General features: G+C 48.4%; 3 protein-coding genes across 8 annotated transcripts in view; 1 reads left to right on the top strand and 2 right to left on the bottom strand.

Annotated features, from left to right (window-relative positions):
- Window positions 1-24,191, top strand: part of ZBTB20 (zinc finger and BTB domain containing 20) — a 1,044,548-nt gene that overhangs the window by 687,893 nt on the left and 332,464 nt on the right. The window lies entirely within an intron of this gene.
- Window positions 1,281-2,611, bottom strand: LOC138671524 (high mobility group nucleosome-binding domain-containing protein 5-like). Its single transcript, XM_069759699.1, has 3 exons — window positions 2,359-2,611; window positions 2,075-2,305; window positions 1,281-1,981 (listed from the first exon to the last, which is right to left on the bottom strand). The coding sequence occupies exons 1-3, from the start codon at window positions 2,609-2,611 to the stop codon at window positions 1,281-1,283; spliced, it is 1,185 nt and encodes a 394-aa protein (XP_069615800.1).
- On the bottom strand, window positions 3,676-7,170 carry LOC138671522 (high mobility group nucleosome-binding domain-containing protein 5-like). Its single transcript, XM_069759698.1, has 3 exons — window positions 7,021-7,170; window positions 4,713-5,172; window positions 3,676-4,376 (listed from the first exon to the last, which is right to left on the bottom strand). Exons 1-3 carry the CDS (start codon window positions 7,168-7,170, stop codon window positions 3,676-3,678), a joined length of 1,311 nt encoding a protein of 436 aa, XP_069615799.1.

The following is a 24,191-nucleotide window of genomic DNA, read 5'->3' as shown; positions in this document are numbered from 1 at the left end:
CTCCTCAGTGCCTCGCTCCACACCCAGTTTCTCATTGCCTCGCTCCACACCCAGCTCCTCGTTGCCTCCATCCGCACTCCGCTCCTCATTGCCTCGCTCCGCACAAGCTCCTCGTTGCCTCGCTCCATATCCAGCTCCTCCTTGCTTTGTTCCACACCCAGCTCTTCAGTGCCTCGTTCCAAACCCAGTTTCTCATTGCCTCGCTCCACACCCAGCTCCTCATTGCCTTGCTCCACACCCAGCTCCTCTTTGCCTCGCTCCACACCCAGCTCCTCGTTGCCTCGCTCCACACCCAGCTTCTTATTGCCTCGTTCCACACCCAGCTCCTCGTTGCCTCACTCCATACCCAGCTCCTCATTGCCTCGCTCCATACCCAGCTCCTCCTTGCTTTGTTCCACACCGAGCTCCTCAGTGCCTCACTCCACACCCAGTTTCTCATTGCCTCGCTCCGCACCCAGCTCCTCGTTGCCTCGCTCCACACCCAGCTCCTCGTTGCCTCGCTCCACACCCAGCTCCTCGTTGCCTCGCTCCACACCCAGCTTCTTATTGCCTCGTTCCACACCCAGCTCCTCGTTGCCTAGCTCCACACCCAGCTCCTCATTGCCTCGCTCCATACCCAGCTCCTCATTGCCTCGCTCCATACCCAGCTCCTCCTTGCTTTGTTCCACACCCAGCTCCTCAGTGCCTCACTCCACACCCAGTTTCTCACTGCCTCGCTCCGCACCCAGCTCCTCATTGCCTCGCTCCACACCCAGCTCCTCGTTGCCTCCATCCATACTCAGCTCCTCATTGCCTTGCTCCACACCCAGCTCCTCGTTGCCTCGCTCCGCACCCAGCTCCTTGTTGCCTCGCTCCATACCCAGCTCCTCCTTGCTTTGTTCCACACCCAGCTCCTCAGTGCCTCGCTCTACACCCAGCTCCTCGTTGCCTCCATCCACACCCAGCTTCTTATTGCCTTGCTCCACACCCAGCTCCTCGTTGCCTCGCTCCGCACCCAGCTCCTTGTTGCCTCGCTCCTCACCCAGCTCCTCCTTGCTTTGTTCCACACCCAGCTCCTCAGTGCCTTGCTCCACACCCAGTTTCTCATTGCCTCGCTCCACACCCAGCTCCTCGTTGCCTCGCTCCACACCCAGCTTCTTATTGCCTCGTTCCACACCCAGCTCCTCGTTGCCTCGCTCCACACCCAGCTCCTCATTGCCTCGCTCCATACCCAGCTCCTCATTGCCTCGCTCCATACCCAGCTCCTCCTTGCTTTGTTCCACACCCAGCTCCTCAGTGCCTCATTCCACACCCAGTTTCTCACTGCCTCGCTCCGCACCCAGCTCCTCGTTGCCTCGCTCCACACCCAGCTCCTCGTTGCCTCCATCCACACTCAGCTCCTCATTGCCTTGCTCCACACCCAGCTCCTCGTTGCCTCGCTCCGCACCCAGCTCCTTGTTGCCTCGCTCCATACCCAGCTCCTCCTTGCTTTGTTCCACACCCAGCTCCTCAGTGCCTCGCTCTACACCCAGCTCCTCGTTGCCTCCATCCACACCCAGCTTCTTATTGCCTTGCTCCACACCCAGCTCCTCGTTGCCTCGCTCCGCACCCAGCTCCTTGTTGCCTCGCTCCTCACCCAGCTCCTCCTTGCTTTGTTCCACACCCAGCTCCTCAGTGCCTTGCTCCACACCCAGTTTCTCATTGCCTCGCTCCACACCCAGCTCCTCGTTGCCTCCATTCACACACAGCTCCTCATTGCCTCGCTCCGCACCCAGCTCCTCGTTGTCTCGCTCCGCACCCAGCTCCTCATTGCCTCGCTCCATACCCAGCTCCTCCTTGCTTTGTTCCACACTCAGCTCCTCAGTGCCTCGCTCCAAACCCTGTTTCTCATTGCCTCGCTCCACACCCAGATCCTCGTTGCCTCGCTCCACACCCAGCTCCTCGTTGCCTCGCTCCACACCCCGCTTCTTATTGCCTCGCTCCACACCCAGCTCCTCGTTGCCTCACTCCACACCCAGCTCCTCATTGCCTCGCTCCACACCCAGCTCCTCCTTGCTTTGTTCCACACCCAGCTCCTCAGTGCCTCACTCCACACCCAGTTTCTCATTGCCTCGCTCCGCACCCAGCTCCTCATTGCCTCGCTCCACACCCAGCTCCTCGTTGCGTCCATCCACACGCAGCTCCTCATTGCCTCGCTCCACACCCAGCTCCTTGTTGCCTCGCTCCACACCCAGCTCCTCCTTGCTTTGTTCCACGCTCAGCTCCTCAGTGCCTCGCTCCACACCCAGTTTCTCATTGCCTCGCTCCACACCCAGCTCCTCGTTGCCTCCATCCGCACTCAGCTCCTCATTGCCTCGCTCCGCACAAGCTCCTCGTTGCCTCGCTCCATATCCAGCTTCTCCTTGCTTTGTTCCACACCCAGCTCCTCAGTGCCTCGTTCCAAACCCAGTTTCTCATTGCCTCGCTCCACACCCAGCTCCTCGTTGCCTTGCTCCACACCCAGCTCCTCTTTGCCTCGCTCCACACCCAGCTCCTCGTTGCCTCGCTCCACACCCAGCTTCATATTGCCTCGTTCCACACCCAGCTCCTCGTTGCCTCGCTCCATACCCAGCTCCTCATTGCCTCGCTCCATACCCAGCTCCTCCTTGCTTTGTTCCACACCGAGCTCCTCAGTGCCTCACTCCACACCCAGTTTCTCATTGCCTCGCTCCGCACCCAGCTCCTCGTTGCCTTGCTCCACACCCAGCTCCTCGTTGCCTCGCTCCACACCCAGCTCCTCGTTGCCTCGCTCCACACCCAGCTTCTTATTGCCTCGTTCCACACCCAGCTCCTCGTTGCCTCGCTCCACACCCAGCTCCTCATTGCCTCGCTCCATACCCAGCTCCTCCTTGCTTTGTTCCACACCCAGCTCCTCAGTGCCTCACTCCACACCCAGTTTCTCACTGCCTCGCTCCGCACCCAGCTCCTCGTTGCCTCGCTCCACACCCAGCTCCTCGTTGCCTCCATCCACACTCAGCTCCTCATTGCCTTGCTCCACACCCAGCTCCTCGTTGCCTCGCTCCGCACCCAGCTCCTTGTTGCCTCGCTCCATACCCAGCTCCAGCTTTGTTCCACACCCAGCTCCTCAGTGCCTCGCTCTACACCCAGCTCCTCGTTGCCTCCATCCACACCCAGCTTCTTATTGCCTTGCTCCACACCCAGCTCCTCGTTGCCTCGCTCCGCACCCAGCTCCTTGTTGCCTCGCTCCTCACCCAGCTCCTCCTTGCTTTGTTCCACACCCAGCTCCTCAGTGCCTTGCTCCACACCCAGTTTCTCATTGCCTCGCTCCACACCCAGCTCCTCGTTGCCTCCATTCACACACAGCTCCTCATTGCCTCGCTCCGCACCCAGCTCCTCGTTGTCTCGCTCCGCACCCAGCTCCTCGTTGCCTCGCTCCATACCCAGCTCCTCCTTGCTTTGTTCCACACTCAGCTCCTCAGTGCCTCGCTCCAAACCCTGTTTCTCATTGCCTCGCTCCACACCCAGATCCTCGTTGCCTCGCTCCACACCCAGCTCGTTGCCTCGCTCCACACCTCGCTTCTAATTGCCTCGCTCCACACCCAGCTCCTCGTTGCCTCACTCCACACCCAGCTCCACATTGCCTCGCTCCACACCCAGCTCCTCCTTGCTTTGTTCCACACCCAGCTCCTCAGTGCCTCACTCCACACCCAGTTTCTCATTGCCTCGCTCCGCACCCAGCTCCTCATTGCCTCGCTCCACACCCAGCTCCTCGTTGCGTCCATCCACACGCAGCTCCTCATTGCCTCGCTCCGCACCCAGCTCCTCGTTGCCTCGCTCCGCACCCAGCTCCTCGTTGCCTCGCTCCATACCCAGCTCCTCCTTGCTTTGTTCCACACCCAGCTCCTCGTTGACTCGCTCCGCACCCAGCTCCTCATTGCCTCGCTCCACACCCAGCTTCTTATTGCTTCGCTCCACACCCAGCTCCTCGTTGCCTCGCTCCACACCCAGCTCCTTGTTGCCTCGCTCCACACCCAGCTCCTCCTTGCTTTGTTCCACGCCCAGCTCCTCAGTGCCTCGCTCCACACCCAGTTTCTCATTGCCTCGCTTCACACCCAGCTCCTCGTTGCCTCCATCCGCACTCAGCTCCTCATTGCCTCGCTCCGCACCCAGCTCCTCGTTGCCTCGCTCCATATCCAGCTCCTCCTTGCTTTGTTCCACACCCAGCTCCTCAGTGCCTCGTTCCAAACCCAGTTTCTCATTGCCTCGCTCCACACCCAGCTCCTCGTTGCCTTGCTCCACACCCAGCTCCTCATTGCCTCGCTCCACACCCAGCTCCTCATTGCCTTGCTCCACACCCAGTTCCTCTTTGCCTCGTTCCACACCCAGCTCCTCGTTGCCTCACTCCATACCCAGCTCCTCATTGCCTCGCTCCATACCCAGCTCCTCCTTGCTTTGTTCCACACCGAGCTCCTCAGTGCCTCACTCCACACCCAGTTTCTCATTGCCTCGCTCCGCACCCAGCTCCTCGTTGCTTTGCTCCACACCCAGCTCCTCGTTGCCTTGCTCCACACCCAGCTTCTCGTTGCCTCGCTCCACACCCAGCTTCTTATTGCCTCGTTCCACACCCAGCTCCTCGTTGCCTCGCTCCACACCCAGCTCCTCATTGCCTCGCTCCATACCCAGCTCCTCCTTGCTTTGTTCCACACCCAGCTCCTCAGTGCCTCACTCCACACCCAGTTTCTCATTGCCTCGCTCCGCACCCAGCTCCTCGTTGCCTCGCTCCACACCCAGCTCCTCGTTGCCTCCATCCACACTCAGCTCCTCATTGCCTTGCTCCACACCCAGCTCCTCGTTGCCTCGCTCCGCACCCAGCTCCTTGTTGCCTCGCTCCATACCCAGCTCCTCCTTGCTTTGTTCCACACCCAGCTCCTCAGTGCCTCGCTCTACACCCAGCTCCTCGTTGCCTCCATCCACACCCAGCTTCTTATTGCCTTGCTCCACACCCAGCTCCTCGTTGCCTCGCTCCGCACCCAGCTCCTTGTTGCCTCGCTCCTCACCCAGCTCCTCCCTGCTTTGTTCCACACCCAGCTCCTCAGTACCTCGCTCCAAACCCAGTTTCTCATTGCCTCGCTCCACACTCAGCTCCTCGTTGCCTCTCGCATCAACACTTCCACATTCAGCCCTGGATTTCTCCTACCTCCATGATATCCAGCAACACCTTTTTTTGTCTCCCGCTCACCGAGCGATTCATTTCCACACCGTGACATAACGATTTATTTAGCATCTTACAACAATATTCTACGTTTGTCCTGAGAAGCACCGTGGTGAGGATTTTCTCCTAATTGGTCTATAAAGGAGAATGCAAAATTTGGAAACGTGACAGACTAGTTGAATTAAGAAAGTAGTAATTTGGAGGGTGATAGACTCAGTAGCAATGTGAGAATTGTTTTTTCTTTAATTTTCTTTTATTAGGAGTTTTGTAAAGTGATGCATTATGGTTAATTGTCCATCCAAATTGTATAACATGTTTCCATCATGTTATGGGATGACCAACGGAGCACAGATTCTTGTTCCCTCGTCATGTCAAAAACACCCATGGATCCCAGGAAGAAAGGCAGATAGCATTCCTATCAGAAAAGTATACATAGGGTATATACTCATGCCATATTACAGCTCTGCACAGCCCATGGGACCTGAGATTACCTCTGTATACCTGCAGTTTCATATGGAGGATTTTCTTATGTGCCGGATTTCTCATCCAGTCGAGAATTATAAAAGAAACGTCCACCAGAAGTATTACAGCTAGGGCACAATACTTCCCTAATGTTGCACCCTACAGAAACGCTAAACCCCAGCACATAGGGAGCCTATGGCTGAAAGCAACACAATTCAGCACCATGCATACTACCCTAGCATCATAGTTAAAAGTGATTGTCTGATTTTCGTTAATGATGTTTGTAATTGCAAAGTGCTTGCAAAAACAAGCAACTTTGCAATTTACTTTGTCATTAGAAATTCTCTTTGGTCTCAAGAATTTCACAGTTTACGGTTTGTTGCCAAGATTACCGGCAACCGTTGCATTGAGTCAGATGCGGTCACTTTCCTAGGGAAGGAGCTCAACACTTGCAAGTTCTTTGCTACTGAGCTTTATATTTGCAGCCGCCTCTTGCAGCATCTGAAAGAAAGTGCACAGTTTGGTCCAGATACTGGTCTGAACTGTCACTTATCAGGGAAGCGCCACACCCCGGGAGGCAGAGGAGCAGCGGCGCTCCTGAAGATGAAGATAAGAGAACCCCTCAAGATGAAGACTGCAACACAATATCATTCTGTATTTTGTGATCAAGTGATTGCAGGATCTGATCTCAATTACAAAAAACTAAACTAAACTAAAAAAAAGATACTTTTTTACCCAATACAAAATAAGTTATGGGAAAAAATATAAACATCTTAAATGTCCACATAATTTTTCTCATTTTAAAGGGTTATCCACCCCTGGCGAAATCTTTGGCAAGCGTTTGGATTCACTTCTACTTAATGGTTCCAGCGATCGTCACGTGAGCACAGATGCACAATTCACATACTAAAGATTCACACGCCGACTAGACTATTGGCCGCATCTCGCAATAAACTGTAGGCGACATGTGAGCGCAAGTATGCAAATCGCCCACTTGTGGCCACATGACTACCGCTGGAACCAGCTAGTCAAGTTGAATCCTAACAGTGTGTGCATTACACATCGTTAGTGTTTGGCAAGCGGCTTGCCGAAGATTTTACCAGGGTTGGACATCCTAGTTAACGGCCCATACTATAAAGCAAACATATTATTAAGACCCCTACAATGAGTCCCTTTTTTGTAGCCCCACCAAAAAAAGTTTTAGCGTTGTGAACCCCAAGTTGGTACCAAAGGTAGAACTGGTTCCATGACTTCAATAGATAAATGAACGGCTCAGTGTCAGGCAGACATATGCATTAATTGGACAAGTCTGTTGATTTTATATTTAGGCCCCCACACATTCAACCAACCACTATTTCCCTCAATACACAAAAGCTTGTGTTCTCTGTGAGAGAGCTGCGGCCAGACTCCTTTAGTGGTGGCGTGTCTGCCAGGGAACCAAAAGATTGGCCGTCAGAAATCAGACTTGCCAGATCCTTCTTTACCCCAACATCATCTGTTGGCTTAGAGGCGTACATTTTGACCAATCAGTGGATTCAGACAACTCTAATGTATCTGGGGGCCTTTTGACCAATCGTTGTTTAATCGTTGGAGCTCAATCATCTGGACACAGTTGGCTTTGGTCATTGGTGCCTCCAACATCTTCACACCCAGCCAGAAGTGAGTAGTTGGGATGGTGGCAGTTCGAATATTGACTGTGAATTGCATATCATTGGAAAAAAGGGGCATGACAACAATAACCAGTTTAGCATCAATGTAACCTGGTAGGTAAGAGCCCTTCTGATAGAGAAGCGTTGACGTAGAGATGTGGTGTTTTCAGAAGGCTAATTCTTGGCTTACTCTGTGGTGGCATCTAGCAGAATGATGATACAAAGAGCAGCCATATCCCCTTCTGTAGGTTTAGGAATATATAGAGAGCCTGTAGAGATTATTGGGAGAGAGCTATTCGTTCATCAGCTGGAATTTTTTGGTAACATGTTTAGGTTGTCGGAAATGAGTCACCAGTCAACCTTTTGGTTTTTTGGCTTGACCTCCGTTAGACCTTGACAATCTCTGACCATAATGATTATAATGTGCTCCGGTTTTGGAATGTCTTTGGCGGTGAGGACAAGGAACAATGCGTAATTTTTACAGCTGAGTCACACAATTAACAGTTTCCTATCCCAAAACAGAAAGAGTGACGGGACAGAGAGGTGTTCGGAGCCGTTCTCCGAGCACATCTCATAGTCAACTTGTTGCTAGCTGCCTTAATAAAGGAGTTAAGGAAATGATGAGTGCAGCTGCGTCCAAGAGCCCTGGAATGTGCTGAGTAAAAGCAGAACTGGCTGTTCTTGTTCCTCAAGGCCTGGACGAGCCAGTTAGTTACCATTTTAAAATCCAGTTTTAGAAAGTGTTGCCAACTTTCTCTAGAAGACATATATGTAGCACTGCGGGCTATGCTCTATCACTTCCCACAATATCCCTACGACAGGTTGGGACAGGGCATCGGAATTGTCCTAATGTGTAGATGGAGGATCCCTGTAATCATTCCTTACCAGCTCTTGTCCTGGAGTAACTCCTGAAGACTGTGATCCCCAAACCGAGCTGTAATCTCCTGCCCAACGCTCAGCAGGTGCGTGATGAATACAGCCGAATCTGCCAAGTTACAGTAGGCAGCCCTTCAACAAGCTGCTGATGTTTCCCTGCAGAAACAGATCAATTCATTGTGTTTATTTCAGTTCCTAAATTACACTTCACCTTTAAATATTTGTACTTGCCCTTTAAATAAAGCCTTCCCCAACACTGCCTAGTACCATTACTCTACAGATAGCCATCACTGCACAGTACTACTACTCTACAGATAGCCATCACTGCACAGTACTACTACTCTACAGATAGCCATCACTGCACAGTACTACTACTCTACAGATAGCCATCACTACACAGTACTACTACTCTACAGATAGGCATCACTGCCCAGTACTACTACTCTACAGATAGCCATCACTGCCCAGTACTACTACTCTACAGATAGCCATCACTGCACTGTACTACTACTCTACAGATAGCCATCACTGCACTGTACTGCTACTCTACAGATAGCCATCACTGCCCAGTACTACTACTCTACAGATAGCCATCACTGCACTGTAGTACTACTCTACAGATAGCCATCACTGCACAGTACTACTACTCTACAGATAGCCATCACTGCACTGTACTACTACTCTACAGATAGCCATCACTACACAGTACTACTTCTCTACAGATAGGCATCACTGCCCAGTACTACTACTCTACAGATAGCCATCACTGCCCAGTACTACTACTCTACAGATAGCCATCACTGCCCAGTACTACTACTCTACAGATAGCCATCACTGCACTGTACTACTACTCTACAGATAGCCATCACTGCCCAGTACTACTACTCTACAGATAGCCATCACTGCCCAGTACTACTGCTCTACAGATAGCCATCACTGCACTGTACTACTACTCTACAGATAGCCATCACTGCACTGTACTGCTACTCTACAGATAGCCATCACTGCCCAGTACTACTACTCTACAGATAGCCATCACTGCACTGTAGTACTACTCTACAGATAGCCATCACTGCACAGTACTACTACTCTACAGATAGCCATCACTGCACTGTACTACTACTCTACAGATAGCCATCACTACACAGTACTACTTCTATACAGATAGGCATCACTGCCCAGTACTACTACTCTACAGATAGCCATCACTGCCCAGTACTACTACTCTACAGATAGCCATCACTGCCCAGTACTACTACTCTACAGATAGCCATCACTGCACTGTACTACTACTCTACAGATAGCCATCACTGCACTGTACTACTACTCTACAGATAGCCATCACTGCCCAGTACTACTACTCTACAGATAGCCATCACTGCCCAGTACTACTTCTCTACAGATAGCCATCACTGCCCAGTACTACTACTCTACAGATAGCCATCACTGCACTGTACTACTACTCTACAGATAGCCATCACTGCCCAGTACTACTACTCTACAGATAGCCATCACTACACTGTACTACTACTCTACAGATAGCCATCATTGCACAGTACTGTTACTCTACAGATAGCCATCACTGCCCAATACTACTACTCTACAGATAGCCATCACTGCACTGTACTGCTACTCTACAGATAGCCATCACTGCACAGTACTACTACTCTACAGATAGCCATCATTGCACAGTACTGCTACTCTACAGATAGCCATCATTGCACAGTACTGTTACTCTACAGATAGCCATCACTGCCCAATACTACTACTCTACAGATAGCCATCACTGCCCAGTACTACTACTCTACAGATAGCCATCACTGCACAGTACTACTACTCTACAGATAGCCATCACTGCACTGTACTACTACTCTACAGATAGCCATCACTGCACTGTACTACTACTCTACAGATAGCCATCACTGCACTGTACTACTACTCTACAGATAGCCATCACTACACTGTACTACTACTCTACAGATAGCCATCACTGCACAGTACTACTACTCTACAGATAGCCATCACTGCACAGTACTACTACTCTACAGATAGCCATCATTGCACAGTACTGTTACTCTACAGATAGCCATCACTGCCCAATACTACTACTCTACAGATAGCCATCACTGCCCAGTACTACTACCCTACAGATAGCCATCACTGCACAGTACTACTACTCTACAGATAGCCATCACTGCACTGTACTACTACTCTACAGATAGCCATCACTGCACTGTACTACTACTCTACAGATAGCCATCACTACACTGTACTACTACTCTACAGATAGCCATCACTGCACAGTACTACTACTCTACAGATAGCCATCACTGCACAGTACTACCCTACAGTAGTACCCCTCTATTTTCCCTTTGTTCCCTCCTTGCTGAGCGCCTGGCTTTGCTCCCGATCCTCCTCCGTGTCACAGCTTTTACCTTCCCCTGCCATCCTGATATATCTTAATTTGCAGTATCATTATAAGTTAAAATGTATTGAGTGCTATAATTGCCTGTGTCAGTCCAGAGGAGATGCGCTGAGCATATGTATCTCTTGGGTAAATCTGCTGTGGATCTACAGTAGTAATTGTGATTTTTTTTTTTCCTTTTATGCTTCTCTGGCTGTTACCATGAAACTGTTAAATACAGTGCACAGCTGAGAAGTGCCCGGCCCTGATACTATAGTATATGGTATGAGAAAAGCCCTGCAACATAGTGCTTCAGTTCCTGATTATTTTCAAGATCTCTATGTGCTGTAAGAATAAGGAAACGTTCTTGTTTCCTTACAGTGGCTTGCAAACGTATTCAACTCCCTTGGCTTTTTATCTGTTTTTTTTTCACATTGCAACCTGTGTTTAAATTTTTTCGTAATTTGATTTGTGTGTGATTCATCAGAATTAAATAGTCTAAGTTGGTGAAGTGACGTGAGAAACATAGGCATAAATTAAATTTATGTGATCAAATAACTAAAATTTGTCATGTGCATATGTATTCACCCCTTTTGCTATGAAGCCTCTAAACATTTCTGGTGCAAGCAATTCCCTTCATAAGTCCCATACTTGGTGACAGGATGTCCACTTGTGTGCAATCTAAGTGTCATATGTCTGTCAGTATATACTCTTTATCTTTTCTGAAAGGCAAAAGAGGCTGCAACACCATTAACAAGAGGCACCACTAACCAAACACCACCATGAAGAACAAGAAGATCTCCAAACACTACCATGAAGACCAAGAAGATCTCCAAACACCACCATGAAGACAAAGGAGATCTCCAATCAACACCATGAAGACAAAGGAGATCTCCAATCAACACCATGAAGACAAAGGAGATCTCCAATCAATACCATGAAGACAAAGGAGATCTCCAATCAACACCATGAAGACCAAGGAGATCTCCAAACACCACCATGAAGACAAAGGAGATCTCCAATCAACACCATGAAGACCAAGGAGATCTCCAAACACCACCATGAAGACCAAGGACATCTCCAAACAACACCATTAAGACCTAGGAGATTTCCAAACAACACCATGAAGACCAAGGAGATCTCCAAACACCACCATGAAGACCAAGGAGATCTCCAAAGAGCACAATTAAGACCAAGGAGATTTCCAAACCACACCATGAAGACCAAGGAGATCTCCAAACATCACCATGAACACCAAGGAGATTTCCAAACAACACCATGAAGACCAAGGAGATCTCCAAAAAAACACCATGAGGACCAAGGAGATCTCCAAACAAGCCAGGGACAAAGTTGCTGAGAAGTACAAGTCAGGGTTGCGTTATCACAAAATCTCCCAATCTCTGATGATCCCCTGGAGCAACATCAAAACCATTATCATCAAATGGAAAGAACATGGCACCATGTCAAGAGAGGGCGCCCACCATAACTCTCAGCCCGAGCAAGAAGGGCATTAATCAGAGAGGTAGCACGGAGACCAAAGGTAACCCTGAAGGAGTGGGAGAGTTCCCAAGCAGAGACTGGAGTATCTGTCTATACCAATGCAATAAGCCGTACACTCCTAGAGGTGGCCTTTATGGAAGAGTGGGTGGAAGAAAACCTTTACTTGCACACAATTGTAAGGCTCTTTTAGAATTGGAAAAATTACTGTAACAATAATCTAATAAGGTCAATGAATCAAGAAAGCTAACAATTTAACCCTATACTACTTAAAGATTAATCAGATAAAATTTAACTTTTAATAAATTCCTCTAAAAAAATTTAACCATCCATCACCATACCAGCAACCGTGCTGGCTGTGTTCACCCTGCACCAATTTCCCTGCATCCAACGCCTACCTGTCAGCAACCAGGCAACCCCCACATGTATTTATGCTGGCTAACTGATGTAAATCATTCAGCTGCGGCGCTAAAAACAAACTCCGAGCACTAAAAAATACTCGGAGGTCACCCGAGCGTGCTCGAGAAATCTCGAGTAACGAGTATATTCGCTCATCACTAGAAAGGAGCAGACGGGGAATGCCATATAAGGATTAATAATAAAGGTAGATGGCAATAATAAAATATGTGCAAAAACGGTGAACAATAGCACACTGATAAAGTGACATGTGCAAAAGAATTGACAAGTACCTCGCTATACTGTTCCCTGCTGATTGAACTCCTGCCTAACAGCATTTTTTAGAGGAATTTTTTAAAAGTTCAATTTTATCTGATTAATCTTTAAGTAGTATAGGGTTAAGTTGTTAGCTCTCTTTTAGAATTTGCCAAAAGACTTCCCAAATGTATGGAGGAAGATGCTGTGGTCAGACGAGACCAAAATTGAACTTTTTGGCCACCAAGGTAAACGCTATGTCTGGTGCCAAACCAACACAGCTCATCGCCCCAAGAACACAATCCCTACAGTGAAACATGGTGGTGGCCGCATCATGCTGCTGGGATGTTTTTCAGCAGCAGGTTCAGGCAAAATGGTCCAAGTCTAGGGGAAGGAAGACCGTGTGAAATATAGGGATATTCTTGAGCAAAGCTTTTTTTCAGTCTGTCAGTGATTTGAGACTGGGATGGATATTCATCTTCCAACAACACAATGACCCAAAGCATACTGCTTAAACAACACTCGAGTGGTTTAAGGGGAAACGTGTAAATGTTTTGAAGGGGCCTAGTCAAAGCCCAGACCTTTATCCAATGGAGAATCTGTGGTCAGACTTGATAATTGCTGTTCATTTGCCTTGAGGAATGGGCGGAAATCCTAGTGGCAAGATGTGGAAAGCTTATAGTCATAGGGACTTATCCAAAGCAGCTGCAGTTGCTGCAAATGGAGGCTCTGCACAGTACTGACTTTGTTGGGGGGGGAGGGGGGAAGGGGTTGAATAGTTAAAAAAACTGTGAAATTCCAGGTTATGAGGTAGCAAAACACGAAAACATTACAGAATGCTGTAGATAATCCCCTGATGCTGGTGGGCTTAGCTCACCTTCCATTTTGGGGGTGAAAGGTTCCCTTTAACACCTAAACAGAAAAAAACAAGGTTACAATGGGCTAAGCAAACGCAATCGTGGACTGTGGTGACTGTATGAAAGTCATATTCAGTGATGAATCGCGGATCTGCATTGGGCAAGGTGATGATGCTGGAACTTTTGTTTGGTGCCGTTCCAATGAGATTTATAAAGATGACTGCCTGAAGAGAACATGCAAATTTCCAGTCATTGATGATATGGGGCTGCATGTCAGGTAAAGGCACTGGGGAGACGGCTGTCATTACATCCTCAATAAATGCACAAGGTTATGTTGATAATTTGGACACTTTTCTTATCCCATCAATTAAAAGGATGTTTGGGGATGATGAAATCATTTTTCAAGATGATGATGCATCCTGCCATAGAGCAAAAACTGTGCAAACATTCCTTGAAAAAAGACACATAAGGTCAATGTCATGGCTTGCAAATAGTCCGGATCTCAATCCAAATGAAAATCTTTGGAAGTTGAAGGAAATGGTCGATGACGAGGCGCCAACCGGCAAAGCTGATCTGGCCACAGCAATCAGAGAAGGTTGGAGGCAGATTGATGAAGAGTCCTGTGTGACCCTCATTAAGTCCAGGCCTCAGAGACTGCAAGCTGTAATAAAAGCCAGAGGTGGTGCAACAAAATACTAGTGATGTGTTGGAGGGTTTTTTGTTTGTTTTTCATGATTCCATATTTTTTTCCTCGGAATTGAGTGATTCCATAATTTTTTCCCCTATGCTTGGTTACAAAAAGTAACCATTACTGACGACCACATTGTTTGTTCTTGATTTCTTTTAGTGTTTCTTAAAGCCAGAAAGTTGCCATTTGGAATGACTTTAGTTTTGTGCCATGTCTGTGATCTGCTTTATTTCGACAAAATTAAACAACTGAATGAACATCCTCCCAGGCCGGTGATTCCATCATTTTTGCCAGGGGTTGTATAATAGGGTTCACCAACCTACCGTCTAATATGCTGCCATCCTAAAGTGAAAGACACCCCCTGAGATGAAGTGCCCACCCAGGCTCATGGGCACAACACCGATGTGTAAATATGAATATCCTACAGTTCAGCCCGAGGCGCCTGATATATGAGATCTTCCCGCAACAATGTTAGAATATTTTGGAACAGTTTCATTGGATTCTTGTGTTTCGCGCCTGGAACCTTAATGGTCTGAGATCCCATGATCGGTGGTGGATGTTGCCCAGACTGGTAGAATCTGAAGTCCTGCCTGATCCCGATGTCTCCTGATCATAGACCTCACTGGTTTGAATAGACATTTCCTGCACTGCTCCTGTAACATACAGTACGGTGCGGAGCCGGAGATGTCTCATTGTGGCTAGCAGTCAGAGGGTTAAGATAATTGGCAGCAGATGGTGCAGCTGTGGATGGCGGCGGCTGAAAGGAGATGTTCTGGGCTGGGTCCTGGCATCAGCTACTGCTCCCTTTTCTCCAGAAAGGATGTGGATTTTTTGTCTTCTATTCTTTGGTGGCAAATTCAAATCCTGTTCTGGAAAACAAATTTAATGTCAAGAGCGGGCGTTACCCAGCCGTAAAGACCCACGTACCTTTATAGAGAGGGACACTATGTAGAGGAGCAGAAACCTATCCAGTACATCATAATGAGGACACAGATTGTATACAGACTGTATGTCACACTATGGAGGGAAGTAGACTGTAAAGTGTTATATACAGTGATACAGGTGCTATATATATGGAGGAACACCAACCTTACAGCAATTTACACAGGGAGCTCCCCCTAGTGGTGGCTGCAGACAGGATCTTATCATGTATCTCTGTATACAGGGAGCTCCCCCTAGTGGTGTCTGCAGACAGGATCTTATCATGTATCTCTGTATACAGGGAGCTCCCCCTAGTGGTGACTGCAGACAGGATCTTATCATGTATCTCTGTATACAGGGAGCTCCCCCTAGTGGTGACTGCAGACAGGATCTTATCATGTATCTCTGTATACAGGGAGCTCCCCCTAGTGGTGGATGCAGACAGGATCTTATCATGTATCTCTGTATACAGGGAGCTCCCCCTAGTGGTGACTGCAGACAGGATATTATCATGTATCTCTGAATACAGGGAGCTCCCCCTTGTGGTGACTGCAGACAGGATATTATCATGTATTTCTGTATACAGGGAGCTCCCCCTAGTGGTGACTGCAGACAGGATCTTATCATGTATCTCTGTATACAGGGAGCTCCCCCTAGTGGTGACTGCAGACAGGATATTATCATGTATTTCTGTATACAGGAAGCTCCCCCTAGTGGTGACTGCAGACAGGATCTTATCATGTATCTCTGTATACAGGGAGCTCCCCCTAGTAGTGGCTGCAGACAGAATATTATCATGTATCTCTGTATACAGGGAGCTCCCCCTAGTGGTGGCTGCAGACAGGATCTTATCATGTATCTCTGTATACAGGGAGCTCCCCCTAATGGTGGCTGCAGACAGGATCTTATCATGTATCTCTGTATACAGGGAGCTCCCCCTAGTGGTGACTCCAGACAGGATCTTATCACGTACCTCTGTATACAGGGAGCTCCCCCTAGTGGTGACTGCAGACAGGATCTTATCATGTATCTCTGTATACAGGGAGCTCCCCCTAGTGGTGGCTGCAGACAGGATCTTATCATGTATCTCTGTATAAAGGGAGCTCCCCCTAGTGGTGGCTGCAGACAGAATCTTATCATGTATCTCTGTATACAGGGAGCTCCCCCTAGTGGTGACTGCAGACAGGATCTTATCATGTATCTCTGTACACAGGGAGCTCCCCCTAGTGGTGGCTGCAGACAGGATCTTATCATGTATCTCTGTATACAGGGAGCTCCCCCTAGTGGTGGCTGCAGACAGGATCTTATCATGTATCTCTGTATACAGGGAGCTCCCCCTAGTGGTGGCTGCAGACAGGATCTTATCATGTATCACTGTATACAGGGAGCTCCCCCTAGTGGTGGCTGCAGACAGGATCTTATCGTGTATCTCTATATACAGGGAGCTCCCCCTAGTGGTGGCTGCAGACAGGATCTTATCATGTATCTCTGTATACAGGGAGCTCCCCCTAGTGGTGGCTGCAGACAGGATCTTATCATGTATCTCTATATACAGGGAGCTCCCCCTAGTGGTGACTGCAGACAGAATGTTAGCATGTAATCTTATGCCTATTCAGAGGACTGGAACTCTGTGGTAGAAAAATATGGATGTCTGATTACTGTAAAGATTTACAAGAAAATGAATCAGCACAGAATGTGAAATCCTTTAAACCACAATGTAAGGATTTGTGCTGTTATATAACACAGTACCTAGGTGGGTTGTATTAGTAATCTTCTCTCTGTGCTTTCTCCCCCTTCAAACTGATCATATAGAAATGGATTGAGTAGTTCTTGTTCTTGTTTTTTTGTCTATCTACATGAGGGCTGAGAACTATGTGAAGGGTTAAACAGTAGCCGGGCTCCCTGATCTGATCGCTGTCCCTGGGTGAGATAATAGGGCCGAGCCTCTTTACATATCATACACATGTTTATTTCTCCATAACTAAATATATAACAGTTCATCTCTTCGAGGCCCGAGTGGGAAATTCCATTATGGCCAGAAGCCCATGGCAGGTAGAGTGGAATTTAATGAAGGAAACTGCTGTGTTTTTGTGTCTTTCTGTATGTTTTTCCTTTAAAACCTAGAACTGGGCAATCGTCCCACTCGACCTGACGTGACCCAGCACTCTGCTTCTTATAGAAAACAAGCATGAGAGCCTCCGAATGCAGCCAGTGTGCCACACGGCAAGTGCCCGGAGACCACCCTGCCCTCCTACACTGCAGCATCACCATCACACCTCTGCCATAGATACTGGGGTCTCCATCCACTGATTCCCTCACTTTATCCCATGTGATTTATCTCTGTGCAGCTTTCTGGTATCTGTGTTGTATCTCAGCCTATTGTATCTCAGCCAATTGTATCTCAGCCTATTGTATCTCAGCCTATTGTATCTAAGCCTATTGTATCTTAGCCTATTGTATCTCAGCCAATTATATCTCAGCCTATTGTATCTTAGCCTATTGTATCTTAGCCTATTGTATCTTAGCCTATTGTATCTCAGCCAATTATATCTCAGCCTATTGTATCTCAGCCTATTGTATCTCAGCCTATTGTATCTCTGCCTATTGTATCTCAGCCTAATGTACCTCAGCCTATTGTATCTCAGCCTATTATATCTCTGCCTATTGTATCTCAGCCTATTGTATCTCAGCCTATTGTATCTCAGCCTATTGTATCTCAGCCTATTGTATCTCAGCCAATTGTATCTCAGCCTATTGTATCTTAGCCTATTGTATCTCAGCCTATTGTATCTCAGCCTATTGTATCTTAGCCTATTGTATCTCAGCCTATTGTATCTCAGCCAATTGTATCTCAGCCTATTGCATCTCTGCCTATTGTATCTCAGCCTATTGTATCTCAGCCTATTGTATCTTAGCCTATTGTATCTCAGCCTATTGTATCTCAGCCAATTGTATCTCAGCCTATTGCATCTCTGCCTATTATATCTTAGCCTATTGTACCTCTGCCTATTGTATCTCAGCCTATTGTATCTCAGCCTATTGTACCTCTGCCTATTGTATCTCAGCCAATTGTATCTCAGCCAATTGTATCTCAGCCTATTGTATCTCAGCCTATTGTATCTCAGCCAATTGTTTCTCAGCCTATTATATCTCAGCCTATTATATCTCTGCCTGTTGTATCTCAGCCTATTGTATCTCAGCCTATTGTATCTCAGCCTATTGTATCTTAGCCTATTGTATCTCAGCCTATTGTATCTCAGCCAATTGTATCTCAGCCTATTGCATCTCTGCCTATTATATCTTAGCCTATTGTACCTCTGCCTATTGTATCTCAGCCTATTATATCTCAGCCTATTGCATCTCAGCCTATGATATCTTAGCCTATTGTATCTCAGCCTATTGTATCTCAGCCTATTATATCTCAGCCTATTATATCTCAGCCTATTGCATCTCAGCCTATGATATCTTAGCCTATTGTATCTTAGCCTATTGCATCTCAGCCTATTGTATCTCAGCCTATTATATCTCAGCCTATTATATCTCAGCCTATTGCATCTCAGCCTATGATATCTTAGCCTATTGTATCTCAGCCTATTGTATCTCAGCCTATTATATCTCAGCCTATTATATCTCAGCCTATTGCATCTCAGCCTATGATATCTTAGCCTATTGTATCTTAGCCTATTGCATCTCAGCCTATTGTATCTCAGCCTATTATATCTCAGCCTATTATATCTCAGCCTATTGCATCTCAGCCTATGATATCTTAGCCTATTGTATCTCAGCCTATTGTATCTGAGGCTATTGTATCTCACTCTATTGCATCCCAGCCTATTGTATCTCAGCCAATTGTATGTTAGCCTATTATATCTCTGCCTATTGTATCTCAGCTTATTGTATCTCAGTCTATTATATCTTAGCCTATTGTATCTCTGCCTATTGTATCTCACTCTATTGCATCTCAGCCTATTGTATCTCAGCTTATTGTATCTCAGCCTATTGTATCTGAGGCTATTGTATCTCACTCTATTGTATCTCAGCCTATTGTATCCCTGCCAGTTGTATCTCACTCTATTGCCTCTGTATAATCTATCTGTCATTGATCTGCATCTGTTATCTCTGTATCATCACTTTAACTTGGGATCTAAATTCTATCATCTATTATCTTTTTTTCTTGCGATGTATCTGTCTCATGTCTATACCCCGTCTATCTATTATCTATGTATTATCTATCTCTCCTGGGATCAACATAACACTGTTCTTGCACAGGGGCCCATATACTGTTCTTGCACAGGGGCCCATATACAGTTCTTGCACAGGGGTCCATATACAGTTCTTGCACAGGGGCCCATATACTGTTCTTGCACAGGGGCCCATATACAGTTCTTGCACAGGGGCCCATATACTGTTCTTGCACAGGGGCCCATATACTGTTCTTGCACAGGGGCCCATATACTGTTCTTGCACAGGGGCCCATACATTGTTCTTGCACAGGGGCCCATATACAGTTCTTGCACAGGGGCCCATATACTGTTCTTGCACAGGGGCCCATATACAGTTCTTGCACAGGGGCCCATACACTATTCTTGCACAGGGCCCATATACTGTTCTTGCAGGGGCCCATATACAGTTCTTCCACAGGGGCACATGTACTGTTCTTGCACAGGGGCCCATACACTGTTCTTGCACAGGGGCCCATATACCGTTCTTGCACAGGGCCCATACACAGTTCTTGCACAGGGGCCCATATACAGTTCTTGCACAGGGGCCCATACACTGTTCTTGCACAGGGGCCCATATACAGTTCTTGCACAGGGGCCCATATACTGTTCTTGCACAGGGGCCCATACACTATTCTTGCACAGGGCCCATATACTGTTCTTGCAGGGGCCCATATACTGTTCTTGCACAGGGGCCCATATACTGTTCTTGCACAGGGGCCCATACACAGTTCTTGCACAGGGGCCCATATACAGTTCTTGCACAGGGGCCCATATACTGTTCTTGCACAGGGCCCATACACAGTTCTTGCACAGGGGCCCATACACAGTTCTTGCACAGGGGCCCATATACAGTTCTTGCACAGGGGCCCATACACAGGTCTTGCACAGGGGCCCATATACTGTTCTTGCACAGGGGCCCATATACAGTTCTTGCACAGGGGCCCATATACTGTTCTTGCACAGGGGCCCATACATTGTTCTTGCACAGGGGCCCATATACTCTTCTTGCACAGGGGCCCATATACTATTCTTGCACAGGGCCCATATACTGTTCTTGCAGGGGCCCATATACAGTTCTTCCACAGGGGCCCATGTACTGTTCTTGCACAGGGGCCCATACACTGTTCTTGCACAGGGGCCCATATACCGTTCTTGCACAGGGCCCATACACAGTTCTTGCACAGGGGCCCATATACAGTTCTTGCACAGGGGCCTATATACTGTTCTTGCACAGGGGCCCATACACTGTTCTTGCACAGGGGCCCATATACAGTTCTTGCACAGGAGCCCATATACAGTTCTTGCACAGGGGCCCATATACTGTTCTTGCACAGGGGCCCATACACAGTTCTTGCACAGGGGCCCATATACAGTTCTTGCACAGGGGCCCATACACAGTTCTTGCACAGGGGCCCATATACTGTTCTTGCACAGGGGCCCATATACAGTTCTTGCACAGGGGCCCATATACTGTTCTTGCACAGGGGCCCATACATTGTTCTTGCACAGGGGCCCATATACTCTTCTTGCACAGGGGCCCATATACTATTCTTGCACAGGGCCCATATACTGTTCTTGCAGGGGCCCATATACAGTTCTTCCACAGGGGCCCATGTACTGTTCTTGCACAGGGGCCCATACACTGTTCTTGCACAGGGGCCCATATACCGTTCTTGCACAGGGCCCATACACAGTTCTTGCACAGGGGCCCATATACAGTTCTTGCACAGGGGCCTATATACTGTTCTTGCACAGGGGCCCATACACTGTTCTTGCACAGGGGCCCATATACAGTTCTTGCACAGGAGCCCATATACAGTTCTTGCACAGGGGCCCATATACTGTTCTTGCACAGGGGCCCATACACTGTTCTTGCACAGGGCCCATATACTGTTCTTGCAGGGGCCCATATACTGTTCTTGCAGGGGCCCATATACTGTTCTTGCAGGGGCCCATATGCTGTTCTTGCACAGGGGCCCATACACTGTTCTTGCACAGGGGCCCATATACAGTTCTTGCACAGGGGCCCATATACTGTTCTTGGGCAGCACGGTGGCGCAGTGGTTAGCACAGCAGCCTTGCAGCGCTGGGGTCCTGGGTTCTAATCCCACCCAGGACAACATCTGCAAAGACTTTGTATGTTCTCTCCGTGTTTGCGTGGGTTTCCTCTGGGCACCCCGGTTTCCTCCCACATTCCAAAGACATACTGATAGGGATTCTAGATTGTGAGCCCCATCGGGGACAGTGATGATAATGTGTGCAAAACTGTAAAGCGCTGCGGAATATGTTAGCGCTATATAAAAATAAAGATTATTAAAAATAAAGATTATTATTATTGCACAGGGGCCCATACATTGTTCTTGCACAGGGGCCCATATACAGTTCTTGCACAGGGGCCCATATACAGTTCTTGCACAGGGGCCCATACATTGTTCTTGCACAGGGGCCCATATACTGTTCTTGCACAGGGGCCCATATACTGTTATTGCATAGGGGCCCATATACTGTTCTTCCACAGGGGCCCATACACTGTTCTTGCACAGGAGCCCATATACTGTTCTTGCACAGGGGTCCATACACTGTTCTTGCACAGGGGCCCATATACTGTTCTTGCACAGGAGTCCATATACTGTTCTTGCACAGGGGCCCATATACAGTTCTTGCACAGGGGTCCATATACAGTTCTTGCACAGGGGTCCATATACAGTTCTTGCACAGGGGCCCATATACTGTTCTTGCACAGGGGCCCATATACAGTTCTTGCACAGGGGTCCATATACAGTTCTTGCACAGGGGTCCATATACTGTTCTTGCACAGGGGCCCATATACTGTTCTTGCACAGGGGCCCATATACTGTTCTTGCACAGGGGCCCATATACTGTTCTTGCACAGGGGCCCATATACTGTTCTTGCACAGGGGCCCATATACTGTTCTTGCACAGGGGCCCATATACTGTTCTTGCACAGGGGTCCATATACTGTTCTTGCACAGGGGCCCATATACTGTTCTTGCACAGGGGCCCATACACTGTTCTTGCACAGGGGCCCATATAGTATTGTTGCATAGGGGCCCATATACTGTTCTTCCACAGGGGCCCATACACTGTTCTTGCACAGGAGCCCATATACTGTTCTTGCACAGGGGTCCATACACTGTTCTTGCACAGGGGCCCATATACTGTTCTTGCACAGGAGTCCATATACTGTTCTTGCACAGGGGCCCATATACAGTTCTTGCACAGGGGTCCATATACAGTTCTTGCACAGGGGTCCATATACAGTTCTTGCACAGGGGCCCATATACTGTTCTTGCACAGGGGCCCATATACAGTTCTTGCACAGGGGTCCATATACAGTTCTTGCACAGGGGTCCATATACTGTTCTTGCACAGGGGCCCATATACAGTTCTTGCACAGGTGTCCATATACTGTTCTTGCACAGGGGCCCATATAAAGTTCTTGCACAGGGGTCCATATACAGTTCTTGCACAGGGTTCCATATACAGTTCTTGCACAGGGGCCCATATACTGTTCTTGCACAGGGGCCCATATACAGTTCTTGCACAGGGGTCCATATACAGTTCTTGCACAGGGGCCCATATACTGTTCTTGCACAGGGGCCCATATACAGTTCTTGCACAGGGGTCCATATACAGTTCTTGCACAGGGGTCCATATACTGATCTTGCACAGGGGTCCATATACTGTTCTTGCACAGGGGCCCATATACTGTTCTTGCACAGGGGTCCATATACTGTTGTTGCACAGGGGCCCATATACTGTTCTTGCACAGGGGTCCATATACTGTTGTTGCACAGGGGCCCATATACTGTTCTTGCACAGGGACCCATATACTGTTCTTGCACAGGGGCCCATATACTGTTCTTGCACAGGGGTCCATATACTGTTCTTGCACAGGGGCCCATATACTGTTCTTGCGCAGGGGCCCATATACTGTTCTTGCACAGAGGCCCATATACTATTGTTGCACAGGGGCCCATATACAATTGTTGCACAGGGGCCCATATACAGTTCTTGCACAGGGGCCCATACACTGTTCTTGCACAGGGGCCCATATACAGTTCTTGCACAGGGGCCCATATACTGTTCTTGCACAGGGGTCCATACACTGTTCTTGCACAGGGGTCCATATACTGTTCTTGCACAGGGGCCCATATACTGTTCTTGCACAGGGGCCCATACACTGTTCTTGCACAGGGGCCCATATACAGTTCTTGCACAGGAGTCCATATACTGTTCTTGCACAGGGGCCCATATACAGTTCTTGCACAGGGGTCCATATACAGTTCTTGCACAGGGGCCCATATACTGTTCTTGCACAGGGGCCCATATACAGTTCTTGCACAGGGGTCCATATACAGTTCTTGCACAGGGGTCCATATACTGTTCTTGCACAGGGGCCCATATACTGTTCTTGCACAGGGGCCCATATACTGTTCTTGCACAGGGGTCCATATACTGTTCTTGCACAGGGGCCCATATACTGTTCTTGCACAGGGGCCCATACACTGTTCTTGCACAGGGGCCCATATACAGTTCTTGCACAGGGGCCCATATACCGTTCTTGCACAGGGGCCCATACACAGTTCTTGCACAGGGGTCCATACACTGTTCTTGCACAGGGGCCCATATAGTATTGTTGCACAGGGGCCCATATACAGTTCTTGCACAGGGGCCCATACACTGTTCTTGCACAGGGGCCCATACACTGTTCTTGCACTGGGGTCCATACACTGTTCTTGCACAGGGGC

Source organism: Ranitomeya imitator, chromosome 3 (assembly GCF_032444005.1).
Source record: "Ranitomeya imitator isolate aRanImi1 chromosome 3, aRanImi1.pri, whole genome shotgun sequence".
Lineage (NCBI taxonomy): Eukaryota > Metazoa > Chordata > Amphibia > Anura > Dendrobatidae > Ranitomeya > Ranitomeya imitator.
This window is presented reverse-complemented; position numbering and strand designations above follow the sequence as displayed.

Excerpts from the sequence above, each read along its gene's own strand:
- LOC138671524 (XM_069759699.1), bottom strand. The coding sequence starts at position 2,611 with ATGGAGCGAGGCAATGAGGAGCTGGGTATGGAGCGAGGCAACGAGGAG. Across the intron at positions 2,306-2,358 it reads GAAGCTGGATATGGAGCGAG|GCAACGAGGAGCTGGGTGTG; the intron begins GCAACGAGGAGC and ends GTGCGGATGGAG. Across the intron at positions 1,982-2,074 it reads GCGAGGCAATGAGAAACTGG|GCAACGAGGAGCTGGGTGTG; the intron begins GTGTGGAGTGAG and ends GTGTGGAGTGAG.
- LOC138671522 (XM_069759698.1), bottom strand. The coding sequence starts at position 7,170 with ATGTACGCCTCTAAGCCAACAGATGATGTTGGGGTAAAGAAGGATCTG. Across the intron at positions 5,173-7,020 it reads CAGAGAACACAAGCTTTTGT|GAGAAATCCAGGGCTGAATG; the intron begins GTATTGAGGGAA and ends TCATGGAGGTAG. Across the intron at positions 4,377-4,712 it reads GCGAGGCAATGAGAAACTGG|GCAACGAGGAGCTGGGTGTG; the intron begins GTGTGGAGTGAG and ends GTATGGAGTGAG.